At 48.9% G+C, this 26,523-nt stretch overlaps 1 protein-coding gene across 1 annotated transcript in view; it reads right to left on the minus strand.

Annotated features, from left to right (window-relative positions):
* ALOX5 (arachidonate 5-lipoxygenase) overlaps positions 1-26,523 on the minus strand; it is a 46,149-nt gene that overhangs the window by 16,568 nt on the left and 3,058 nt on the right. Inside the window, exons 2-5 of the mRNA XM_061405725.1 lie at positions 22,806-23,004; positions 20,804-20,885; positions 6,772-6,894; positions 854-960 (exon numbers count right to left, since the gene is read on the minus strand). Of these exons, the coding sequence (XP_061261709.1) occupies positions 854-960; positions 6,772-6,894; positions 20,804-20,885; positions 22,806-23,004 (511 nt within the window). The remainder of the gene's footprint in view (positions 1-853; positions 961-6,771; positions 6,895-20,803; positions 20,886-22,805; positions 23,005-26,523) is intronic.

Here is a 26,523-nt window from a genome sequence, read left to right on the forward strand (position 1 = left end):
GAAGGTATGAGTTCAATCCCTGGTCAGGGAGCTAAGATTCCCATATGCCTTATGGCCAAATAACCAAAACATAAAACAGAAACAATATTGCAAAATATTCAATAAAAACTTTTTAAATGGTCCACATTAAAAAAAAATCTTGAAAACATCTATACAGAAAGCAGCATAGCATGGTGGTGGTTGGGAGGGGCGGGGGGCTTAGTAATCCATGAGCATGAAGTTTCAATCAAGCAAGATGAATAGGTTCTAGAGATCTGCTGTGCAACACTGTACCTACAGAAAGAAAAAGAGCCCAGGTCCTGTGCCCAGGAAGGAGGGGGGACCGGGATGCAGGAGAAGGAGGGGAGCAGGGGGACAACCTAGGGAGGAGTCGGTGAAGGCAGCTGTTCCCTGTGCTTGCTTCCTGACTGTCTCCTAACTTTTCTGTTGCTGCATGGTCCATCCTATGCCATCTCTGGCAGGTATACGATGCTACTGCTCTACCAAACACATCCTGGTCCAAAGGAACCCATTGTTGCTTTCATGTAAATGCTTAAAAAACCACTCTAACTCCTGCCTTTTTTTTTTTTTTTTTTTGGTTAAGAAGCATAAAAAATGATTTACGTAAAGAAAACATTCTGATATTTTCAAGACTTTTGATGGCGGAATGAGGTTGAGGGTGCTCAGCCTTGAACATCCAAGGAGTGGAAACCTCTGGCCAGGGGAGTGGTCCCCAGGAGAGGGCACTGTGTGGGTGCAGGCGGTGCCAGCCTGGGGGACAAGGAGGGCCCGGACTGGAGCAGGGGGGTCAGCCCTTTCCCATGTCCAGGCAAGGCTCCCCCAGCACCACGAGAGTGCCCCAAAACACACTCACCAGAAATAGTGTTGCTGATCCTGACAAAGATTTTCTCAAAGTCGGCGAAGTCGCTCCAGGACGACTGGAACATGTGCATGAAACGGTTGATGAACAGGTTCTCCATCCTGCAGATCGAGACATGGTGGCCCCCTCGCACGCGCTCTGGCCTTGCCTCCCCTGAGAGTCCCTTTGCACCTGGGTCTCACAGCGCCTCGAGGGGCCTTGAACCCGGGGCAGCTCCAAGGCGCAGCTGACTGGCCTTGTGGAAAGCAGGACGAAACTGGCACGCATGCCCATGTGCTTCCTCTGCACTCCCTTCAGAAGGAGCCCAGTGGCCTGCCCTCAGCAATAGTCTACAGTGCTCATGCCTCCATTCAGGCATCAGACTTGCTGCTTCCCCCTATGAAGGCAAGCTTCCAGGGACTGAGCACTGTTGTTTCCTCTGCAGCTGCTCTCCTGGGTCTCCTGGATTTGGGAGGATGAGCAGTTCGGTGGAGCATGGCCATCCTTCACTGTCTGCCTAACTCTGGCTCTCTGCCTGGTGCTGAGGAGGACACAGCTTCCAAATACTCATTACACAGGACAGCAAAGTAACCCAGGATAGGAGCTTACTAAACTCAAAAGGCGGGCTGCAGGCAACAAGGAGAGAGATCTGAGAGGCCTGAGCAACCCGGGGGACTTCCTGGAGGAGGCAGGTGTGGGATGGGTGGGGAAAGGTGGAGAAGGCAGGAAGGGGTATCCCAGGCTTTCCTACGTAACCTAGGCAAGGTGCAGGACGGAGCTGTGGGAACCCTGGCCAGCGCTCACGGCGGCGGTGGTGGCCTCATTTCCCTCTCTGGCACACGCAGCTGAGAATGACGAGCAGTCACCCTGCTTCCTTCCTGCCGGCCAGTCTTCCAGGGTCCAGGCCTCCCCACCGCCTCTGTCTCTTTGATCCTGAGTTGGTGGTGTTGGCATGTGTGGTCTCCCCATTTGGAGTGCCGTGTGCCCCTCTTTCTCCTCCTCCTGAGCATATGGGGTGAATGTTTCCAGAGGGCTTGACTAGTGAACCCCACTTCTCTTCTGATCTCGTGAAGCTTCCCCTCTCCCATAGGCCTGTGATGCTACTTCCACGTCGCTGATGGCAGGTTATGTACAAACACATTCACATGAAAACCTGCCTGCTGCCCACGCACCAGGAGGGTGAGGTGGGTCTGCATTGCTCCGCTGGGCCTGGGCTCCGGGCAACAGTGGGCTCAGGGTGCATGGTCATAGCATAGTCAGGGCCCGGGGTGGGGGGCCTTGCCGGTGCTCCTCCAGTGGGCTGCCTGTCCTGCCCACCCATCTTCCCCAAGGGCGCCTCCCCCAGAAAGCAGCCCTTATGGAGAGGCCCCAGCCCTCTCCTTGCATTTACTCCTGGGGCAGTGGGCTGGCGGGGACTGAGCATGTCCACAAAGATCTGGGAATCCCAGAGCCTCCTCACGCCTTCCAAGGACTGAGGTTTGGGTGTTTTGTCTGGAGTGAACCTGGCTGATGGGTACAGAGGGCTCTGAACAGCATTGTGGTGGGGGGCAGAGGGTGGGTAGGGACACCTGTGAGCATGCAGGAGGGCAGCAAGTTCCAGCGACCAAAGATGGGGACTCAGCAGACAAGCGGCAGGCTCTGGGGTCCCTTCTGGCTCTGCTGGTCCCAGGAAAGGCTTGATGCAGAAAAGGACACCCCTGCCTGAAGACTCCTGTCCGGGTCCTGCCACGGTTTAGCAAATGCTGCTCTTGTTGGTCCTGGACACCTGGAGGCCTGGGAGCCCACTCTGCTCGAGGGCAGGTCCTGGGGCCACGAGGCCAATGACCTCAGCGAGTTAGAGGAATCAGCTGCCTATGGATGGTTGATACACTGCGAGGCCTGGAATGTGCTAGAGCACAGCCTGGGCTGTGGTGGCGCACAGTAAGTGCTCAGCGCCTCGGAGCCTGAGGAGAACCCTGGTGTCACTCTGTCTATTATCACCAGCAATGATCCCAGCCCTTCATGGGGAAGGGGCGCTTTTACCCACATGCTTGCTGTACGCACATGCTTGTTGCAGCCTCTCCACTGCAGGCAGGCCTCCAGCAATGCCCCCAGCTAAGCTTCTACCAGCCGTGTTCCTCCTTCCTCACCCAGCATCCAGCCCTCCTCCTCCAACCCTCTTTGTTAGCTGAGCTTCCTGGGACAGGAATCCTTGTTAAGGTGGAGGACTAAACCTCTGATGCTCTCTGGTGTCTGGAGAGGCCTTCCCAGGCCTGTACAATCCTCCCTGCCTGGAGGATGGCCCAGCGCCACACATTGCCCTGGAAAGAGGTCTTGGACCCCGGGGCACCCTGTGGGGGGTTGGGAGTGTGTCACAGCCCCACGTGGGTCACGGGTCTCCCTAGCTGGTCTCTTTGACCTTAAAACAGAAGGCTGGCACTGAACACAGGGTGGGGTGTGGTAGGACTACCCAGAGGAAGCCAGAGATCCAGGAAGAAGAGGAGTTAGGAGGAAAATTATTTGCAAGTCATCTATAGGCAAAGTATTGTTACATACTCACAGACAACTGGATATTAGGGACTTTAAAGACGTGTTATCACACAGAGCAGAACCCGCGGCCAAAGAGGGCACACAGCCAGGTGACAGCAAGGACAGGTAATGGCGCAGCCAGGTCAAAACAGAACCAGATATAGAGACAGCCAGGCGGGACTCACATGGCACTGCCTGCTGGCCTGGGCTGGGCACCAGCTGTGGGCCCTGCGCTGACAGAGGCGGGAGCTCCTGCTTCCTCCGCCCCCTCCACCCCTTTCCTTCTTTGAACAGCTTCTCCATTTCCCATTTCATGGTTTTGCTCTTTGGGGTGGGGGGCCAAGCTTACTGAACAGGGCCAGCCCCGTTCCAGGCAGAGCAGGTGGCTCCGAGGAAACTTGCCAGTTACCCAGAATGGTGCAGAAACCGAGCTGTCCAAAGGCAGAGGTTCAAGAGGGAAGAGCCCTGAAGATCTCCTCCCTGGGTCTGTTTTCCATAGTAAACGCCGGCGAGGTTAGCTGAGGGCAGAGTGGTGCCTCTATGGAGGGAGCTGCGGGGAGGCAGGCCAGGGCCCAGGTCGGGTCAGATCAGGGACCTTCAGGTCAGTAGGGCTGCCACGTGCAGTGTGGGCAGCTTTTCCCCTCTGACCACAGAGGGGATGGGCCAGAGGGTCTTGGAGCCCCAGCTCCACTGCTGGGGTCTGGACACAAGAATCCTGAGTGGGGCTGGAGTCTATATGCAAGCCCAGGCCAGGGCCAAAGAGGACAGTTGAGATGGATGCAGGTCGCCAAGCCTGGCTGAAGATCCTAGCCCCATCTCTTCCCAGAAGTGTGGTTTCAGGCAAATCTTTAACTTTCTGTGCCCAGTGTCCTCGTCCATGAAATGGGTATAATGATTGTCCCTGCCTCACGGGGCTGACATGATATACAAAAAAGCACTGGTATGTAAAATGAGTTCAACAAATATTAGTGACTAGCACCCTGGTCATCACTTACTGCTAATATTAATATTAAAGTCTGTAGCCTTAAGCTGTGGTGTTCTGGGGGGACCACTGGATAAGCTCACAATCCAGGCTATGGCACAGCACTTGCCCCCTCCTTCCTGGGGCCCTGCTGTCTAATTCACTCATCCCTTTCTTGCTTCACACTCAGTTCACCAAGGAATCTGTATGTACTGGTTCCTCTTTGCTTCCTCGCCTCTGCTGTCCCTGAGTGCTCTCCTCCAGGACACTGGGCATCACATCCTAGTCACTGTATCCACAGAGTCAGCTCTAAACTCCCCTCACCTCCCCAAAGCATCTGACAAACCAACTTCTCTTTCCTTGACACTGAAACACTGACCCCCATGGACCTCATCCCTGGTGAGGGTGCTTCAAACCCTTAGTCCTGCAGCCTCATCCCAGTAAAGGCTGGGATCCTTGCCCCATTCCCTGCACTGGCAGCCTCATTCCCACTTCCCCACACAGGCCCCCAGCTCCAGTCCTCACAGTCATGGAGTTGTCACCACCCTGAATGCCACCCCTCTCCTCCTCCAATCAGCCTGGTGAACTCCTATACATCCTTCAAGACCCAGGTCGGGCTTCCCTCTTAGAAAGCTCTTTCCTGATGCTGCCTCCTCAGAGCTCCCTCCCTGCCTCCTGCTTCCCCAGTGCTCCTTTCCTAAGGAATATCCATCACATGCCATCGCGATGAGCCGCACGCGGCTCTGCCTCCACTAGACTGTGAGCTTCTTGGACTGCTTTTGATGCATCTCAGGCCCCCACTCCCAGGAGCTCAATAAACATTTGTCAAAGGGCGAGCAGCAGATGGCCTTCTCTGGGCCAGCTTCCACGGGGGTGGAGGGAGCCCAGGGGAGCCAGCAGACGGGCCGTGACAGAGCCTCAGGTGGCAGCTCCCTGGCCAGTCTCCTTCCTGCACTCAGGAAGGAGAAGGAGGTCCCCCAGTCACCCAGAATGGAGCCACTGGAGGCCACACCCCTACAGAGTGCTAGGCCTCCCCACAGCGGCAGTGCCTGCGTGACTTCATTTCAGTCTCAACAATCCTAGCAGTTAGGCAGCATCGGCCTTACTTTATAGTCAGAGAACTTTAAAGTCAGGAAACTTAAAAACTTCTCCCAAGATGGCACAGCTAGAATCTGAAATGGCCACTGCTTTCCAGGCTCTAGATAAGGTGACCCCTTGCTTGTAAAGGGTACTTAGAGATGAGTTAACATTTGTTATAATTTTAAGAGATTAATAGCTTCCCCCCCACCCGGGTCGCCATGAAGGTTAAAGCAGACAATTCTATGGAGAAAGCACCCATACCTACAGCCTGGCACTGACTTGGGGCGTGGTAAGCGTCAGGCCCTTATTACTTTCTTCCTCCCAGAGACGCAGCCTCAGGAAGACAGATGAACTGGGTCTCTCTGATATTAGGGGTTCCCTGCAGAGCTTGCTGGTCAGGCTGCATGTGTCTGTGTAGGGTTTTTCTTAAATGTCCCCAGGAGCAAGACCTGGGGGTGTGGCCTCCCACCCTTTCTTTACAGAAGTGCAGAAGTTCAACCACATGAGGCAACTTCTTGAGGGGAGAAGCTGTGCAACCAAGCACACGTTGCCACAGAGGCTAACTAAATGAACCTGTCTGCCTCCTGGTTACGCCAACCCAAGGCGAGGGCCCACCTGGGGAAACTCTCGCCCTGGCGGTAGGGACTGGCTGGCACCAGGAGGCGCGGAAGCTCCTCAGGGCAGTCCAAGGCTTGGTCAGGGAGCACATCCATGGATTTAGGGTTTTCCAGATTTGCATGACTGGGAGAATTCCCTAAAGTGTCAGTGTAAAGATTCAAAGACCCCTCCACTAGCCCCGGGGTGGGCCTGGGGCTCCATGTTGGTAACCAGCACCCGAGGAGTCTTTGAAAACCGTCAGTAATTCAGCTGCCAAGAAGGAGCACAGAAGTCAGATCTCTGCCATTTATCAGCAGGAGCTATCGGGCAAATATCTGACTTCCTTCTTCTGCAGATTCCTCAACTGCAGAATGAGGTTAAGAACTGTGCCCACTTCATGGGGCTGCAGTGAAAGATGAACAGAAATGCGCGTGAGCCATCTGGCATGCTGGCCTTTATTACTGCAGGACCCTGCCAGTTAGGGGACAGCTTACGCCTTGTCTACCCTGGAACGGGTCCACGGGGAGACGAGGCACTCCAAGTAAAGACCCTCACTCTGGGCTGGAAACAGGTCAGTTTGGCATCTAGAGTCCTGTGCGCTGTGACTTTGTTTAGATACAGGTTCCCCGGGGATTGCGCATTCAGGATCCATGCTATGACCAAGAGGTAATCAAGTGATTTGGGACGAGTTGCTCAGCAGAGCTGCTCCCTCAGCCCAAGAGCCCCATGAGGGGAGGAATGGGAGTCCCGCCTCCGGCCGCAGCTGCTCAAGTTCTCACACACTTACGCTTTGGAGTAGTTCAGAACAAAGTCCACTCCTTTCTCACTATCGAACTGGATATCTCGGGGTAAGTCCTTGTGGCATTTGGCATCGATACTCAGTGGGAAGCCAGGGTTCCACTCCATCCATCTGAGTGTGAAAGAGGAGGAGAAAAAACAGAATTCAATGTCTGGCCTCTGGACCGGCCCCTCAGGCTGAAGGCTGCCTATCAGGTGACCACGCTGTGGCTGAGTGTGCCCGGTGAGGTACTGGGATGCCTCCCACGGTCTGGTAGCCCCCCACCTTGCTGGGTCCTGAGCCTCCCAGTGGGAGGCCTGAGGTCTCCTAAACCTGAGGCTAGGCTTCCAGCAGAGGACTGGAAGGTAGGGGCATACAGAGAGCATCAGAAGACCTCATTTTTTTGAGGTGACATTCAAGGGCGATGCCCGCAGCCCAGAGCTGCCTTGCTGCTCACTGGAGTTGGAAGTGATGTAGGCTGTCCCCACATCTGACCTGGATGTCCAAGTCTCACCAGCTTGGTCAACACCCTTGTACTGTGTGTGGTGGTCAGGGGAAAGGGGACAGTGGTCATGCCTTCACACATGGGGCACAGGCAGCAGGGTGGTTGGCAAGGACCTCCAGGCACAGACAGCTGCCAATAGCGGGTTCAGACATTGCTACAGTCAAAGAGCTCCCCTCAAACACAGGCCCTGTACTCTACCCCACCAAAGTCTTTAGAGTCTGTTATCCTTGAAATTTATTCTGCAGCATTAAAATTTTTTTTCCCCATGTCTCACGGTTTGTGGAGTCTTAGTTCCCCAACAAGGGATCAAACCCAGCCCCTTGCAGTGGAAGCTCAGAGTCTTAATCACTGCACTGCCAGAGAGTTCTCTAAGTCTTTTAAAAATTTTGTTTACTACAGAAGCAAACTAAACAAAAAATCTGTTAACTTCTTTAGGGCAGGGAGAACGATCTTATACTTGTTTAAAAACAAAAATTTACGTTCTGGGATTTCAGCTTTTCCATTTGTAGTCCTAATTATCTTTCCTTTTTAATCTCTCTTATGAGAGGGAAGTAAAACACTGAGTGTACAGGTCATTAAAAAGCCTTACGGCCCTTTAATATCATGTTGCATTTTTACTGTCACAAAAATTCCCAGTGTTTTTTGAGGCGTTCTGCGCAGGTGCACAAGGGCCGAGAGGAGCTATTCCACATTCAAGGTCAGGAGGGGCGACCTCGTCCAAGGTAAGGAGCAGCGGCTGCGCTTTGCTGGAGCAGCCGTGAAGAGATACCCCACGTCCAAGGTACGAGAAACCCAAGTAAGATGGTAGGTGTTGCGAGAGGGCATCAGAGGGCAGACACACTGAAACCATAATCACAGAAAACTAGCCAATCTAATCACACGGACCACAGCTTGTCTAACTCAGTGAAACTAAGCCATGCCATGTGGGGCCACCCAAGACGGGCAGGTCATGGTGGAGAGGTCTGACAGAATATGGTCCACTGGAGAAGGGAAGGGCAAATCACTTCAGTATTCTTGCCTTAAGAACCCCATGAACAGTATGAAAAAGCAAAATGATAGGATACTAAAAGAGGAACTCCCCAGGTCGGTAGGTGCCCAATATGCTACTGGAGATCAAAGGAGAAATAACTCCAGAAAGAATGAAGGGATGGCACCAAAGCAAAAACAGTACCCAGCTGTGGATGTGACTGGTGATAGAAGCAAGGTCCTATGCTGTAAAGAGCAATATTGCATAAGAACCTGGAATGCCAGGTCCATGAATCAAGGCAAATTGGAAGTGGTCAAACAAGAGATGGCAAAAGTGAATGTCGACATTCTAGAAATCAGCAAACTAAAATGGACTGGAATGGGTGAATTTAACTCAGATGACCATTATATCTACTACTGCGGGCAGGAATCCCTTAGAAGAAATTGAGTAGCCATCATGGTCAACAAAAGAGTCCGAAATGCAGTACTTGGATGCAATCTCAAAAACAACAGAATGATCTCTGTTCATTTCCAAGGCAAACCATTCAATATCACAGTAATTCAAGCCTATGCCCCAACCAGTAACACTGAAGAAGCTGAAGTTGAACAGTTCTATGAAGACCTACAAGACCTTTTAGAACGAACACCCAAAAAAGATGTCCTTTTCATTATACGGGACTGGAATGCAAAAGTAGGAAGTCAAGAAACATCTGGAGTAACAGGCAAATTTGGCCTTGGAATATGGAATGAAGCAGGGAAAGTGTTAAAAGTGTTTTGCCAAGAGAACATACTGGTCATAGCAAACACTCTCTTCCAACAACACAAGAGAAGACTCTACACACGGACATCACCAGATGGTCAACACTGAAATCAGATTGATTATATTCTTTTCAGCCAAAGATGGAGAAGCTCTATACAGTCAACAAAAACAAGACCAGGAGCTGACTGTGGCTCAGATCACGAACTCCTTATTGCCAAATTCAGACTTAAATTGAAGAAAGTATGGAAAACCACTAGACCATTCAGGTATGACCTAAATCAAATCCCTTATGATTATACAGTGGAAATGAGAAACAGATTTAAGGGACAAGATCTGATAGACAGAGTGCCTGATGAACTATGGACAGAGGTTCGTGACATTGTACAGGAGACAGGGATCAAGACCATCCCCATGGAAAAGAAATGCAAAAAAGCAAAATGGCTGTCTGAAGAGGCCTTACAAATAGCTGTGAAAAGAAGAGAAGCGAAAAGCAAAGGAGAAAAGGAAAGATATAAGCATCTGAATGCAGAGTTCCAAAGAATAGCAAGAAGAGATAAGAAAGCCTTCCTCAGCGATCAATGCAAAGAAATAGAGGAAAAGGACAGAATGGGAAAGACTAAGGATCTCTTCAAGAAAATTAGAGATACCAAGGGAACATTTCATGCAAAGATGGGCTCGATAAAGGACAGAAATGGTATGGACCTAACAGAAGCAGAAGACATTAAGAAGAGGTGGCAAGAATATACAGAAGAACTGTACAAAAAAGATTTTCATGACCCAGATAATCACGATGGTGTGATCACTTACCTGGAGCCAGACATCCTGAAATGTGAAGTCAAGTGGGCCTTAGAAAGCATCACTACGAACAAAGCTAGTGGAGATGATGGAATTCCAGTTGAGCTATTTCAAATCCTGAAAGATGATGCTGTGAAAGTGCTGCACTCAATATGCCAGCAAATTTGGAAAACTCAGCAGTGGCCACAGGACTGGAAAAGGTCAGTTTTCATTCCAATCCCAAAGAAAGTCAATGCCAAAGAATGTTCAAACTACCACATAATTGCACTCATCTCATACACTAGTAAAGTAATGCTCAAAATTCTCCAAGCCAGGCTTCAGCAATATGTGAACCATGAACTTCCAGATGTTGAAACTGGTTTTAGAAAAGGCAGAGGAACCAGAGATCAAATGGCCAACATCCACTGGATCATGGAAAAAGCAAGAGAATTCCAGAAAAACATCTATTTCTGCCTTATGGACTATGCCAAAGCCTTTGACTGTGTGGATCACAATAAACTGTGGAAAATTCTTCAAGAGATAAGAATACCAGACCATCTGACCTGCCTCTTGAGACATCTCTATGCAGATCAAGAAGCAACAGTTAGAACTGGACATGGAACAACAGACTGGTTCCAAATAGGAAAAGGAGTACGTAACGGCTGTATATTGTCACCCTGCTCCTTTAACTTCTATGCAGAGTACATCATGAGAAATGCTGGGCTGGAAGAAGCACAAGCTGGAATCAAGATTGCCGGGAGAAATATCAATGACCTCAGATATGCAGATGACACCATCCTTATGGCAGAAATTGAAGAGGAACTAAAAAGCCTCTTGGTGAAAGTGAAAGAGGAGAGTGAAAAAGTTGGCTTCAAGCTCAACATTCAGAAAACTAAGATCATGGCATCTGGTCCCATCACTTCATGGCAAATAGATGGGGAAACAGTGGAAACAGTGTCAGACTTTATTTTTCTGGGCTCCAAAATGACTGCAGATGGTGACTGCAGCAATGAAATTAAAAGACGCCTACTCCTTGGAAGGAAAGTTATGACCAACCTAGACAGCATATTCAAAAGCAGAGACATTACTTTGCCAACAAAGGTCCATCTACTCAAGGCTATGATTTTTCCAGTGGTCATGTATGGATGTGAGAGTTGGACTGTGAAGAAGGCTGAGAGCCGAAGAATTGGTGCTTTTGAACTGTGGTGTTGGAGAAGACTCTTGAGAGTCCCTTGGACTGCAAGGAGATCCAACCAGTCCATCCGAAAGGAGACCAGTCCTGGGTATTCATTGGAAGGACTGATGTTGAAGCTGAAACTCCCATACTTTGGCCACCTCATGTGAAGAGTTGACTCATCGGAAAGGACCCTGATGCTGGGAGGGATTTGGGGCAGGAGGAGAAGAGGACAACAGAGGATGAGATGGCTGAATGGCATCACTGACTCAATGCACATGAGTTTGGGTGAACTCTGGGAGTTGGTGATGGACAGGGAGGCCTGGCGTGCTGCGATTCATGGGGTTGCAAAGAGTCGGACACCAGTGAGTGACTAACTGAACTGTTTGTCCAGTAAGCCTCTCATTATTATCATTAGAGGTGAACAGGAAATGGATATGAGCACTCTTATAATCACTCAGGGTGCATTTGAAAAGTGTTTTCTGTTGCATAGAACCTTATATTTCCTGCTGTTGGTTTACTTACAACGTTCTCTTTTCCTAGACATTAAGGAGCCTTCTGTTTTTGTTGTTTGTATTAACACCAATGCTGGGACATTAACCAGACTAAAAATGTGGGTGAATGCACAAATATCAACCGATTTATTGATTTTTTCCTTTGTTTTAAAAAATGATTCAAGGCATCTCCTATATATTTCTAAAACTAAGACAGTCATCTGGTAGCCCCACTGGTATTAACTACCAATTGTGGGCACATGCATGCTCAATCGCTCAGTCATGTTTGACTCTTTGCAACTCCGTGGACTGTAGTCCACCAGGCTCTTCTGTCCATGGGGTTTTTCAGGCAATAATACAGGAGTGGGTTGCTATTTCCTCCTCCAGGGGATCTTTCCGACCCAGGGATTGAACCCCCCTATCCTGTGTCTCCTGCACTGGCAAGCAAATTCTTTATCACTGTGCCACCAATTACTGTTGGTCAAGTCAATTTAAACATTACTAAACATTTTCTCTTAGGCACTGGAAGTCCAAGGGCTCTAATCAATTTTAAGAGCTTAGTGGAGCTGGATTTTTTTCAGTATGCGAGCACTGAGCCAATGAGGGGAGAGGTGCCAGGTAATGCATTCCCAGTTTTTTTAAGTGCAGAGTTTACCTGGAGCACGTTTCCTCAGGACCTCCCTGACTCCCGCTGACCCCAGCCTCCGAAATGCTTCCGCCTCGGGCAGTCATGAGACCGCAGCCTCTCGGTGCATGGAGACAGTGCGGTCTGCCAGCCAGTTTACAGCTGGCACCTGAACCAAACGCTTATGTTCCTTCCACTCAAGGCCTGGTGCCCGAGAGACCTGGCAGGCTGACCTGGGCAAGGCCCAAAGACAGCCATAGATAAGTAGGCAAAGAGAAACCACACTCCATTGGGAAGACCATGTTGAACAACCAATCGGAAGGAAAAAGCAGAAAAGACATTTAATTTCTTAAAAAAGAGAGAGAGCTAGAGAGGTCTTAAGGAGATGTAATTAGAATCTAAAAAGACTTTGTGCAACCATAACACATGATTTCTGAACTGAAAATTCCATAGAAAAATGGGAAGAGAATACTAGTCACTGTGAGATCTGATCAGTCTCCTGGAAGACAAAGTCTATTCATTATCTGATTGTTGAGCACCTGTTATATGACAGGAACTGCCCTGTGCCAAATGGAAGAAACTGTAACACCGATATACACAGAAATGGAAGCCATAGAAAAAAACACAGGAGACACGGAAATTGGGTATAGAGGCTTTGATATGTGGAGAGCCAGAGTTCCAAAGGACAGAGAGTAATATCTGGAGGAGTAAAAATCAAAGAAATTGGAGAAAAACTTCCTTAAGCTGCTGTTGCTGCTAAGTCGCTTCAGTCGTGTCTGACTCTGTGCGACCCCATAGACAGCAGCCCACCAGGCTCCCCCATCCCTGGGACTCTCCAGGCAAGAACGCTGGAGTGGGTTGCCATTTCCTTCTCCAATGCATGAAAGTGAAAAGTGAAAGTGAAGTCACTCAGTCGTGTATGACTCTTAGCGACCCCATGGACTACAGCCCACCAGGCTCCTCCGTCCATGGGATTTTCCAGGCAGGAGTACTGGAGTGGGGTGTCATTGCCTTCTCCGTCCTTAAGCTGAAGAGACCTCAATTTTCTGAGTAAATCCTATACAGAAAAAAATAACAAAGGAAGAAAAAGACATTCCTAGATATATTCTGATTATATTGTAAATGCCAAATAGGAGAAAGTTGGAGGAAGGAGGGGAGCAGAAGGAAGGGATATAGAGGAGGAGAGCTGCTCCTACCAACTCACAAGCTTCTGGAAAAGGAAACTAAGGAACTAGCATTAGGCTTCCTATTGGCCACAGTGATGGCAGGGAGGCAGTGTCAGCTGTTTAACGCACATTGTTTAGATCATTATTTAAGCCTCTTACATCAAGTCTAGGAATTCGTGAGGGCAGGAGAAATACTTTTGTGGGGAGGGGTTGTGGGGACGAGCATGGACTGGGGCATCGCATTGCCTACTGTTTCATATATTAACTGAAAGTGCGCGTGTGAGCGCTCAGCTGCTCCAGTCTTCATCTATTAACTGAAAGCACGTGTGAGCGCTCAGCTGCTCCAGTCTTCATATATTAACTGAAAGTGCGCGTGTGAGCGCTCAGCTGCTCCAGTCGCGTCCAGCTCTTTGTGACGCCATGGACTGCAGTCCGGCGGGTTTCTCAGTTTGTGGGATTCTCCAGGCAAGAACACTGGAGTGGGCTGCCATGCCCTCCTCCAGGAGATCTTCCCAACTCAGGGATCTAATCTGCGTCTCCTGCCCCTCCTGTATTGCAAGAGGATTCTTTGCTGCTGAGCCACCAGGGAAGCCCCATATTAATTGAACAAGTTCAGCTAAACAGACATGATGTTAAAATGAACCATGAAGTTACTGTTTATCACAAAACAGTAGCAAATATATTGAACAAATAAATAAGCAAAGAGTGTTTATCAGAAAACAACATATTGAACAAATAAGAATATCAAAGGCATTTTCTAAAAAATTAAGACTTAGAAGGGATGTTCATCCTTGCTACTGTTCATCCTTGCTACATCATGTAAATAATGTAACTAAGAGACAAAAGTATCATCACTTTTATAACATGATCAAATAACCAGGCAATTAAAGAGACTCACTTAAATATAATTAGAACCAATAAAATAGTTCAGCAAGGTATCAATACAAAGTAAATAGTGAAAAATGAGTAATTCATCTTTATCCCAGCAATATTCATTTAAAATGGAAAACATATCCCACTTAGAATGGTAACAGCTACAGTTTCCGTTGGTATAAAGTGACTGGAAAGGTGAAAGCACTTCATGAATAAAAGTGGAAATTCCACTGAAGGACATCACATAGATCTAAGTGGGTGGAAAGATGGAACATTATTAAAATGCCAGCACGGGACACATTTATTTGTAATTCAAAGCAATTCTCATTATGAAAAACTGAAAAGAACAGTGAGATAGCAAAACAACCATTCACATTTATTAGAAAGTTCTGATCACCAAAAGATGATGCTGGGTCATGGGGTAGAAAAACAGACCCAAGAAAATAGCTAATCCTATGTAGCTAACAGCTAAAACTAGCTAACACTCACCCACTGCTTTCTGTGTGTCAAATACTCAATGTGTTTTCATAGTGTGACCTATTTCATTCAAAGCCCTAAGAGGTGGTCTTATCATTTCTTTCACTTCACAGATGGGGCAGTTGAGGCGCAAAGAGGCTGGACAGCTTTCACAGAGGCAGTAAGTGGGGCTGAGCCCAGGCATCAACTGCAGAGCTTGCGCACCCGCTTGTCACAGCAGCTCCGTGTGCCGTGGGGTCATCCCAAAGCAGCAGGAAGAAACTTATTACTTAACAAATGATACCAGAAACACTGACTCCAATTTCACATCATGTATAAAAGTACATAGCGGATGAATTAAAAGCCTAAAGTCAAGAACAAAATTATAAAAATATTAGAAAAATATGAGTACTTATGTAACCCTGGGATGGGGAGGGCCTGCTTAAGCAAAGCAGGAAACCCAAAAGTTACAAAGAAAAAGGATGCATATATTAAGAAAATAAAGAGCTGAAATCTGCGGCAAGAGCAACAGAAGATAAATGACATACACTATACATATAACAAAGGGATGCTATCCCAATATACGAAGACCCCTTTAGATTAATAATGAACTCATAGAAAAATAAAGTGTAGAAACAGGCAATTTGAACAAGAAGCAAAGCAGAGGCTAAACTCACCAGTGGTCAGAGGCATGCAGATTAAGACAGCAGTAGGCTCTTACTTCAGGATAAGGGCCTTTTGTTTTGTTAAAAATTTGAAAAATTGATGTCATCAGGCATTAGCGAAGGTATAGGTAATAGTATATTTCATATAACATTGGTGAGATTGAAAACTGCTGTAAAAGTTTGGGGAGAGAATTTTGTCATTATTTCTTAAAGTGACAAATGATGATGTGAGCCAGGTATGTGAGTTCTGGAAATTAATCTGACAGTAATTCGAGCACCAGTACATCAAGATGTTTGTATGAGGTTGCTTCTTGCAGCACTGGTTTTAATACAAAATATAATCCAGTATACAAATGGGAAACAAACTGAATGTCCATCAGTAGGAGAACGGCTGAATAAACTCTGACACCGTCACATAAAGCAAGAAACAGAGGCAACTTAAGGATGAGGAAAGCAGTGAGATGCTATTGCACATACATTATACTGACAAGGATGAAAATGTCTCAGGGTGTAAAGAGGGTGGATGACGTAGGGAAACAGCAACTCAGGAACAGCTCCTGGGGTGAAAACTGGCAGAAGCCCTTTGGAAAACAATAGGCAATATTTGGAAAACTTAACACGTGGTCTGCAACCCTGCGGTCCGCTCCTTTGTCTGTTCCCTGGAGCAACTCATTGAAGAAATCAGGAGCCAAGATGTATGAGGAGACTCATCGCACTGGGTTGTGACGGCCAGAAATGAAAGCCTTCCAACATGCCCACCAGCAGGGGAGTGGGGAGCACGATGGTATATTCACACGACGGTGTGCTACACATAGGCTACATGCAAGAGTACCGGAGTGGGGTGCCATTGCCTTCTCCGAAATGAATGGACGGCACCTATCAGTTGGCAGCTGTCTGCAACAGAATCACAGGGGAAGGAAAAGCAAGCCATGGAATGATTAGATTAAATGATGTAGACGAAAACCCACTGCACTCTAGTTTGCTCTGTGTGTGTGTGACTGTGCACCACACATGCGGTCACAGTGAGAGAACATGCGTGCTGCATTATGCACTGCGTGGGCTTCTCCGTCTTCCAGCTTGGCTGAGTGAGTGAAGAGAACCAGCTGAATTTGCCAGCCTCTGATGTTCTGGAGACTATTCTTAGCTGTTAACTTTACTTTCAAACTCTTATCTGGAAGCCTGAGGGTTCATGTGAAAGAGGAACTCTAAGAATACGCAGACTGTGCAAAGTTCAGTGTTTCCTAAACGGAAACAGAGGAGGAGCTCTGAAAAGAACAGATGAGCAGAAAGAAGAAGAAAAATAATGATTAGATCTACGAAAGGAGCAGACAACCTCATCAGAATACCCTCTGCCCCGTGTCCCTGTGCGTTCGTGTGTGGTGTGTGCTCAGTCATGTCCGACTCTTTGCAACCCTATGGACTGTAGCCCACCAGGCTTCTCTAGACCCTGCCAAAGCCCCATCCCTATAAGATCAACACACCACTGAATCCACCTCTCCCTGGGGAAGGGGTGTTTCCCAAAGGAGCTTAACAGAGCCCTCCTTCTTCAGGACATTGAGGCCTACATCAAATTCTCTCGGGAACTCTTGGGTTAAAAAAGATCAACCAGGGATCATTACCCCAAAACATCTCAGAATTCTCAGTGCTTATGTGCACTGTGAACCTCCAGGAGGAGAATGTGATAAACAGTTTCCCAAACTTGTTTTACCATGGAACACTTTTCTGGAGAGAAAGTTTGGGGACCAATGCTCCAGGGTGCATTTTGGAAAATACTGGGTTAAGACAAAATGCCTGTTATAAGAATTAACATCTTAGCCAGAATTAGTGTGGAACTGATACAATCTGCTGTCCACTCTCTTAATTGCACATAAACTCGCAGATTCTCTGCTGCTGCTTAACTCACTGTAGCATAGGACTCCTCCTTCCTTCCACAAGCACGTGGAGTACTTGCTGTGGGGGCTTTCCGCTGTGGTTGAAATGGGAAGGGAAGGGGTATGAGAACAGCAATCCCCTAGGATGGGAACGGGCGGCACAGCGCTCTTGGACGATGCCTTGTGCGCTGCATCAAGCACAAAAGTCTCCAAGCTCACATGCTGCCTGAGCTGAGAGGCTTACTCACAAATATTCTACAAGTCGCAAATTCATAGATCCTTAACATTACACACGCACGCTCAGTTGCTCAGTTGTGTCCGACTCTTTGTGACCCCATGGACTGTAGCCCACCAGGCTCCTCTGTCCATGGTATTTTCCAGGCAAGAATACTGGAGTTGGTTGCCCTTTGGGTGATCTTCCTGAACCAGGGTCGAACCCACATCTCCTGTGTCTCCTGCATTGGCAGGCGTATTCTTCACCACTGTGCCACCTGGGAAGCCCTTTATTCTCCCATATGTGGTACTTAAATCATAAAAGTTTCATTAAAATTTTTTTACTATGAAAAAGAATATATAAACATATGTGTGTGTGCGTGTATATATATATATATATATATGCACACACATACTCACATATGATAAATGCACAAAACATCTGTGTAAGCAACATCCAGATCAAGAATCAGAACATTGCCAGTAGCCTCAGCCCCCCTCATGCCCACTCAACCTCCCCAATCACCTCAACTTTATAATAATCACTTCCTGCTGCTATTTATTGTTTTACTGCTATACAAGTTTCCCTAAACAATATAATTTCAAGCCTCATGAACTGACCAGACATGGCTGCTTCTGTTCAGCACTGTGTGTGTGAGGTCTGTTCATGTTGCTCTGAGTGCCAGCAGTTCATCGCTCTTCCTTGCAGGGTGGAGTTGTCATAATTTATTCCTCTCTTCTACTGTTGATGGGCACTGGGTGGTTTCTGTTGTTTTGCTCTCATAAGTAACACTGCTGTGGCCGTCTCTGTGCATGTGTCCAGGTGCAGCTGCACACCTGGATTTGGATCCAGGAGCAGAGCTTCTGAGCCACAGATCATAATGTAGCTTGACTTCCATCAGATGTTACAACACTGTGTTGTACAGAGGTTGTTTGAGTTTCCAGCCCTGTTAGCAGTGCCTGAGCCTTCCCACCCTGCACGCCTTCTTTGACCCTTGGGCCTTGTCAGGTGGTTTCAGCTCTGCCTGTGTGTGTAGTGTAGTAGTAGCAATAGCTCATTCTGATCTTTTCATTTCTCCGGTTACAAATGAGGCTGAGCACCTTTTTGTATGTTGCTGTTCACATTTTGTGCAGTGACTGCAAGTGTCTTTTTTATTTTTTTACTGAACTGACAATCCTCTTCTTGCAGATTTGTAGAGATCCCTGGTACACACTGAATAATAATTCTCATTCATCATTCTGTGAACTGCCTTCTCAGTCTCTTTGTGCTGTTTTGTAAGGAACAGGACTTCCTCACTTTGAAATAGGTGAGATTAGTCTTCCTTTATGGTTAGGGCATTTTGAGTCTTATTTGAAAAATCTTTTTTCCTGAGGTCATGAAGAAGAATCTTTTATGGTTTAAAAGTGTTAACAGTTTTGCCTTTAATATGTAAGCCTACTCAATCCAAAAGTAAGTTTTCTGAACACCGTGATGCAGAGTTCAGTTTAGTCTCCTTTTCCTCTCTCTCTGCCTCCTTTCCATTCTGCTTGATGCTGAAAAGCCCCACACCACTCACCATCAGCGCCTTTGTAATACATCAAAATGTATTTATATCAAATATATCTACATGTGTATGACTCTTTCACTTTCCATTCTGTTTCATGGAAATGTAACTTTTTGAAGGAAAGGCGGATAGAGCTAAACATAATTTTGAGACTGGGGAATCAGTGGTCTCAATGGGGATTTCTCAACCACTGGGCAGGAGTGGGTCTCTGAGAAGCGGGGGAAGAATAAGGAGCTAAGAGATGCTTTCACAAACTAGGAAAGTTAAAAAATAAAAGATACTATTCAGCTTTGGCAAGTATTAAGTGAAATGGATGCCCACACACTGATCCTGAAAACTAGCTGAAAGATTTTTGAAAAGAAATTTGTCAACACATACTAATAATTTATACTATTTGATTTAGCAGTTTCACTCCTGGGCATCTATCCTGAGGAAATACTTAAAAATGCACACAAAAATGGAAAGATAATAAAAGCTCCATTCACTCAGAATTCCACAAATTCCCATTAAATTATAGGCTGCATACAGCCCATTGAGCATCACTTTTCAGGTGTGAACTCTTGCTCATGTGTATTATCTTTTAAAACAGTTGTACTAAGGGGCTTCCACGGTGGTCCAGTGGGTAGGAGCCCGCACTCCCAATACAGAGGGCCTGGGTTCAATCCCTGGTCGGGGAACTAGACATCACAGGCTGCAACTAAGAGTTCGCGTGCCACAACCAAAGATCCTGTGTGGTACTACAAAGGCCTGGCACAGCCACATAAATAAATAAAAGTGAAGATGAAAAACAGCTATACTGAGATATAATTTTCTCATCCCGTAAAAATTCATCTAATGAAAGTCATCCAATAAAATTCATCCCTTAAAAACATCCAGTTATAAGGTTTTCATATTTTCAGAGTTGTGCAACCATCACCATAATCTAATTTTGGAGTATTTTCACCCCCAAAAGAAACTTTGCATCAAGCTAATAGTCATTCCCCACGACCCATTCCCAACTTTCAGCCCTAGCTGATGACTGATCTAATGTTTGTCCATAGACTTGCCTATTCTGGAAATTTCACAAAAAGAGATTCACATAACATACAGCCTTTTGTAAATAGCGTTTGGCATGTTTTTGAGACTCATCTATAGTTTAGCATGCATTCATAATTCAATGCCACTGAATGGATGTCCCAGTGTCCACTGCATTGGAAATCCAGAGTCTTAACCACTGGACCACCAGGTAAGTGCGTCATCTAAGTTATCTAACAGGTCGGTATACAGTTATTCATTCTATTCCCTTTCATTCATTTTAATTTTTGTGAGGTTGGTATTGATGTTCCCTCTTTTCTTTCTAATTTTAATAATTTGAGTCTTCTCTTTTTTCTTGGTCTGTTTGCTAAAGATTTGTCAATTTTCTTGTGGATCATGTATCACATTTATAACTTAAGTATGATAAAAAAAAAATGAAGTAGCTCAGTCGTGTCCGACTCTTTGCGACCCCACAGACTGTAGCCTATCAGGCTCCTCCATCCATGGCATTCTCCAGGCAAGAATACTGGAGTGGGTTGCCATTTCTTTCTCCAGATCTTTCCAACCCAGGGATTGAACCCGGGTCTCCCGCATTGTAGGCAGACGCTTTACCATCTAAGCCACCAGGGAAGTCATACTTTATGGTAAGTATGATAAGAAGGCATAAAAAGTGAGGTGTAATCCCTACAATGGGAAGTGAGAGAATGCTGTCCCATTGCTTCCAAATGTCAATATGGTTGATTCCACATCTTTCATAACTCTTTCACCATCTCTGCTTGGAGTGGTGGTAAGGTGGAGCTTGGGTATTGAGAGGAATTGAAGGGATCTGGTGCTTTGGTCATCACATACCAACACTGATGGCCATAAGTGGTGGGCACAGCTATGCCTCTGAGACAGAAGAAACCATGGCTCCATGGCTGTTCGGTCTCACCAATACTCACCGATACTGCTTTTGCCGTGTCTCCAGTTCTTTGCGTCTGTGCTGCTTGAGAACGTGAATTTGGTCATCACAGGCCAACTTCGCTGTGAAGAAAGCACATATGTGAAATGAGCCTAGAGAAGGACAGAAATAACATCCAGTGTTCAGGTTTCCCCCAGAAACCTGCTTGTGCCAACAGAATACGGTGCACGTTACGCAGGCCGGCTTCCAGAGTCAGGTGTGAAGAAACTGGCAGCATCCACGTTCTGCTTCTCGGAAGCCCACCACCACTTAGGAAGCATGAGTCCCCTGAGACCACCAAACTGTGAGAAGTCTAAGCTCTATGGGGAAGCCTCAAAAATGAGATGCCATGTGGAGAGTGAGAGACCGCGGAGCCCCAAAGCTCTAGCCACGTGAGAGAACCATCTTAGAAGTGGATTCTCTAGCCCTCCCCCCTCAGTGGCTGCCCACGGCTCACAGAGGAACCACCCAGCTGAGCCCTTCCCAACTTCCTGACCCCTAAGGTCATGAGCAAGATAAAATGGCTATTTAAAGCCACTAAGATTGCCACAGGGCAACGGATCAGTGAGACATGCAGGGTGGCTTCCATGTGCCCCTCCAGATCCACCCTTCATCTTGTCTTATCCCTGAGGGTCCCTGATCAGTGCATCAGTGGGCTTCACTTTGGGTCAAGCCACTGGGAACCCTGGCTAGAGAGTGGAGGGCGTGGGACAGTGAGGAGAAGACATTTCTTCTCAGCCTCTCTGCAGTGTCTCCTCAGACTGTCTGCATCTCTGCTGAGGGCTATAGCTCCTCCCAAGGCAAGTCTGGCTGCAGGACTCTCCCCTTCTGAATTACTCTGGCATTTTTCCCTCCCCCACCCCACTAGGACTAGCAGTGCTAATGGCCTTCCACACTGGCCTATGCCTTCCAAATATCCCAGTTTGAATGTTTCATTTTTTTTTTTTTTTGCTGGAAAGAGATTTGGGGTCTGTGGGAAGAAGGACTGCACTATACAGCTGAGACCCTGGGTGGCAGGGGGGCAGGAGGAAGTGGAGCTCGCAATTTCAAAACCTTGGTAGAAGAGAAGTGTCCAGTCTGTGACCTTTTCCATGGTGGCCACCAAAAGACAGGACGGCTTTTGTGATCTTTCCCTGCCATGAGGACAGAAGGTAAAAATCCTTCTTGCCCCAATCATCTAGTTCAGAAATGCTCCTGAAATTTTCTTTCTTGAGTTAAATTCCAGGTCAGAAACAACGGGATGTGGTCTGAGGGTTTAAGAGCACCAGGCACGGATTTGAATCATGTTAGGAGGCTGGTGAGAGAGTGGGGAGGTGCATTGTTCAGAGGGGAAGCGGCCTGAGCTGACCCCACCATCTCGTCTCTCTCCTCCACCTCCAACCAAACTAGCTGTGTGTCTCTTACCAAGAATGGCCTCGCGAGGAAGCATCAGATTGGGGTCTGCACATTTGAGGGTCTTGCATAAGAGAGCACATTTTAGGTGAGACTTCAGGTTTAATGATTGGTGACCACTGAGCGTGAGCCTTGCCCGTGATTCCTCCGAGCTGGTGCACAGGCACTCCTGGTCACCTCCTTCCTTTCCCTGGCCTGAGTGGGATCCCTAGGAGCCCAAGCCCCACTGTGACCTCCCAGAGAGGAGAGCCAAGAACTAAACTGGAGAACCATCCATCCAGGGACACGTCCTAGGCGTACGTGCTACTAGAGACCCTGGTTACCCTCTGACAAAAGTGGGGGGCTCATAATCTTCCCCTGAAGGACTGTATGGCAGAGGGGGGACATGGCTGGATGGAGCTTGGAGCCTGTCACTCCACCCTCTGAGCCCGGGACTTATCAGTACCCAGAGGAAGTCACATTTCCTGCAGGTGCATCAGGGCGAAGAGCAGGTGCTCAGCCATGGGCGGCATTGTTATTATTCCCGTGGATACAGTTCTTCGGGGATGGAGGGCCCAAAACCCTCTCATTTTCTGGAAGCCCAGGAGGTGGGCGGAGACTGAGCCGCTCACCTTGCCCATCTCTCAGGACGATCTCGCCCTCACCCGATATCCAGCGGTAGCAGGGGAACTCGATGTAATCCCCACAGGGCGTCTTCACCGTGATGTACTTCAGGTACCAGTCGTCATGGAACCAGTACTTGCGCTTCTCGATTTTGATCAGTTGGATGTCGCCCAGTTCTTCATCCACTGTCACATCGTAAGAATCAACCTGCGAAGGAGAAAAGGCAAATCAGAGTCTGGGAGCCCCTGAGCCTTCGTATCATCCTCAGCTCATTTAGCAGAGATGTCTGCTCTTGGCATGGCTCTGTGCTGCGCCCTGGGTGACAGAGATGGCCGAGTCCCCCAGCTCTGCCCTCGGGAGATGGAAGTGAGTAAGTGATCGCGCTGCTTGGAGGGAGACCTTCTGCTGTCTTCACAAGGCCCAGGATGGGGGAGGTGGAGTCTCCAGGCAGGAGTGCCTCCTCCAGGCCAGGCTGTGAGGGCCTCTGCAGCTGACCCCACTCACAAGGGCAGCAGGCTGCTGGCCCTGCTTCCCCACAGGGCTGGGCGAGGCAAACTGGTCCTTGCACACAGGGGCAACTGGCAAAGGGCTCACTGCTGCTGTGTCGATTCCACAGGCACCCTGGGAGGAGGGAAGGCTGTGCCCGTGTCTCAGATGCAGACAGTAGACTCAGTCCCACTTCCACTACTAATTGCAGAGCTGGACTTCCAGTCCAAGCCTTTCCATATGTCTCTCGTTATCAGTTATCACCCAGATAACTGGGTGAAAATGAGGAGGCTCGGGTGAAAGTGAAGTCACACAGATTCAAGTTGTCCCGGGGCCTCTGCAGTTCCCTGAGCCACAGTGATGCCAAGAAAATCAGATGAGTGGTTCCCACCACGTCGGAGGCATAGTGGTGGGCTGAGGCTGGCCTTGCTGTCTGTCCCAGGCCACGCGCAGCACTGCACCCAGGGCTGCTGCCAGGCTCCTGACCCCAGAAGACGAGCCGGCACGGCGGCAGTGCTGCTGGAGGCCCTCCTCACCCTATGTGTGGCTGGGAGAGAAGGCTGGGGCTCGAACACTGCATCGGGTGTTCTGAAGACCAGCAGGTTCGGGAAGCCCCAGACTCAGTGCCATCTGAGGCACTTTCTAAGCCAGATTTCACCCATCTCTGAGGTTTTTCCTTGGCAGAACTTAAAGAGTTGTCAGTGCAATAGTGAGATAAGTAGAGGGGATGGGTGTTCATCGTGCACAAGACCCTGTGCATCCCCACTTCCATGCTCGCCCTCCAAACCCCAGGACACCCCTGGGAGGACTTCTTAAGAAGAGTGGGAAGTTGGGTATTTTCAGCAAACCCTCTGGCTCCGAGCACAGGGAGCTGTTTGCGTATCTTTGCTGCTGCGGATGCTAGACGCTTATGGTCAGAAAGCGGAAGCCTCTTGCCAGTTCCCTGTGGTCTGGACCTTTCCTCTCCCTCCTCCCAGCTCCTCTGGTCATCCAGCCCCTCACTGGGACTCCTTTCCCAACCTGGGGCCTGCCGCCTTCTCCCCAGGGGTCGACGATCTGTAGTACAGACAGCCCCCTCCCTGCCCAAGGCCCCACGGGCTGGGGGTCACATTCTCTGTGCACTTGTCTGTGATCCCTGCTCTCTCACGAGACACACCATGGGACGGGAGGGCTCTTTTGCCTGAAGGGTGGGGCATACGGCAGAACAGATGAGCGGCTCACCTGTCAGGGACCCACCACATGGGCTGGCTACTCTGTTGCCAGAAACTGTTTCTCACTGAGAACTCAACTGAGGCCGAGTGAGGTCTGCAGGCGTCTTGCTGCTGGCAGCGCAGACCCCGCAGAGGGAAGTCGACATGTGGTGAAGTGCGGTGAATCCTGGGCCCCGGGTGGCGGCTCCAGGGGAAGTGGCTTTCCTGAGGCTCTGTAGGGGTGGGGGTCGGGGGCTGCAGGTGTCTGGGGGCTGATGCAGGAAGGCTGAGGTGAAGGGGGAGAGAACAGCCACTGAGCCATGAGTATCTGAGGTGGACATTCTCAGGAACGTGGGATGGAGCCCCCGGAGCCTCTCCAGGGCGATTCTCAGAGGGAGGGCCAGACGTCCAGCTGTGGGTAGCGACTGATAAAGAAGAGATGAAGTAGCTTCTTTGAGGGAAGGGAGAGCCGGGTCACCCTGTCTCACCTATGTCACAGGAGAATGGACCCTTCAGGTCCCCCAGCCCCAGTGGCCCCTACAGGTACCTGGTGGAAGGCCCTGAGCTTCACCTGGGATGGAATCAGTGGACAGACTTACAGGGACTCAGTATGCTATCTGACGGGGAGCGGGCAGGACAGGCCTGCGCGTCTGGCCGGTCTCTGGCTGGCCCTGCTTTGGAGCAGTGCCCCAGGAGGTGAACGAGGGTCCGAGGAATTCAGTCCTCACTCGGGCTGTCTAGGGACAGTCTGGTGACTGGAAACTGGTTTCTGGGAGAGTTGCTGCTGGAGAGTCACAAAGGATAGAGGGGGCCACCGGGGAGATCTCAGGGTCCTGTCCATCAAACAAAAAGTCAGGTCTTAGGAAGGAGCAAAGAGCCGGAGGTGTAATGACCTTCCTTCCTCCTCTCCCTGGGCCGGTGTGCGGATGGATACTATGCTTGTTGACTCATTAACATCACACGTCCGTTCTGCACAGTCTACAGGGCCGACAGTGGATGGCAGGGCACACACTAAATACAGCACATGTGCCTGGCGAGCGGATGATCATCTCATTTTATAGCTGGAAACTGAGGCTCAGGCTGAGGTCAGGCAGCTACCACGCTAGTAAGTAACTGGTGGCCCCATGATTAGAACCCATACCTGTGTGATGGCCCAGTCTGGGTTCCTCTCACTTCTCCCGATGATCGCATCACGGGAAAAGCCTTGGTCTGGGAGCCAGGTGACCTGGCTTTCAGCCCGGGTTCAAGCCCTCTATGGAGTATGAACGTGATGTGGAGTGGGGTGGAGGACATGGAGAAGCTTCTTATGAGATAGCATTTGAGGCAGCTCTTAGGAGTTGGTAAGATTTTGGAGGTGGGCTGAGTGGAGAAGGGGAATGAGCAGGGCATTCTGAATGTGGAGAAAGGAGGTGAGGAATTCACATATGGGAGAGGGAGTCTGGTGCATGGAGTTCTTGGGGCAGAAGTGGTGGGTGCAGCAGTCGGGCATTGGAGAGAGACGTGGAGGCAGGGAAACCTGATATTCACTAGCCTCCTTTCTCAGAAGGGCCAGCTTGCTGATTTCATCCAGTTGCTCTCAACTCAACATTGAACACACAACCCTAAGGCTTTGGAATATTTCAGCAAAGTGTTAGGTGGTCAGTTTTTGTTTTGATCTTTATATCGACATTTAAAGAAAGGTTCCTTTGTCTCTGCCCCAGATTCCTGCTACAGGAAGGACAGAGAACAGTCATGATGTGGTCCAGCCTGGACTGCCTGTTGTGGAGGGGGCTAACGAGGGGCTGATGGGGGGTGGGAAGGGAGAGGAGGGGGCTGTGGAGCAGAGAGAGGGAGGTGATTAAGGGGTGGATAGGGAGAGGCTAGTGACTTAGCAGAAGCAGCAGCAGCAGGGCAGAGAGAGGGAGAAAAGGGGCAGTGGTTAGGGAGATTAAAGAAGCAAAGAACTGGGGACCTGGGAGAATCTAGGAGACAGCAGAAGGGAGAAACTGGAGCAGAAAAGATGACAGAGATTCCAGGCATTGGGGAACTGTGAGGAGAACGGAGCAGAGGA

The sequence above is a fragment of the Bos javanicus genome, chromosome 28, assembly GCF_032452875.1.
Source record: "Bos javanicus breed banteng chromosome 28, ARS-OSU_banteng_1.0, whole genome shotgun sequence".
In the NCBI taxonomy this organism is placed as follows: Eukaryota; Metazoa; Chordata; class Mammalia; order Artiodactyla; family Bovidae; genus Bos; species Bos javanicus.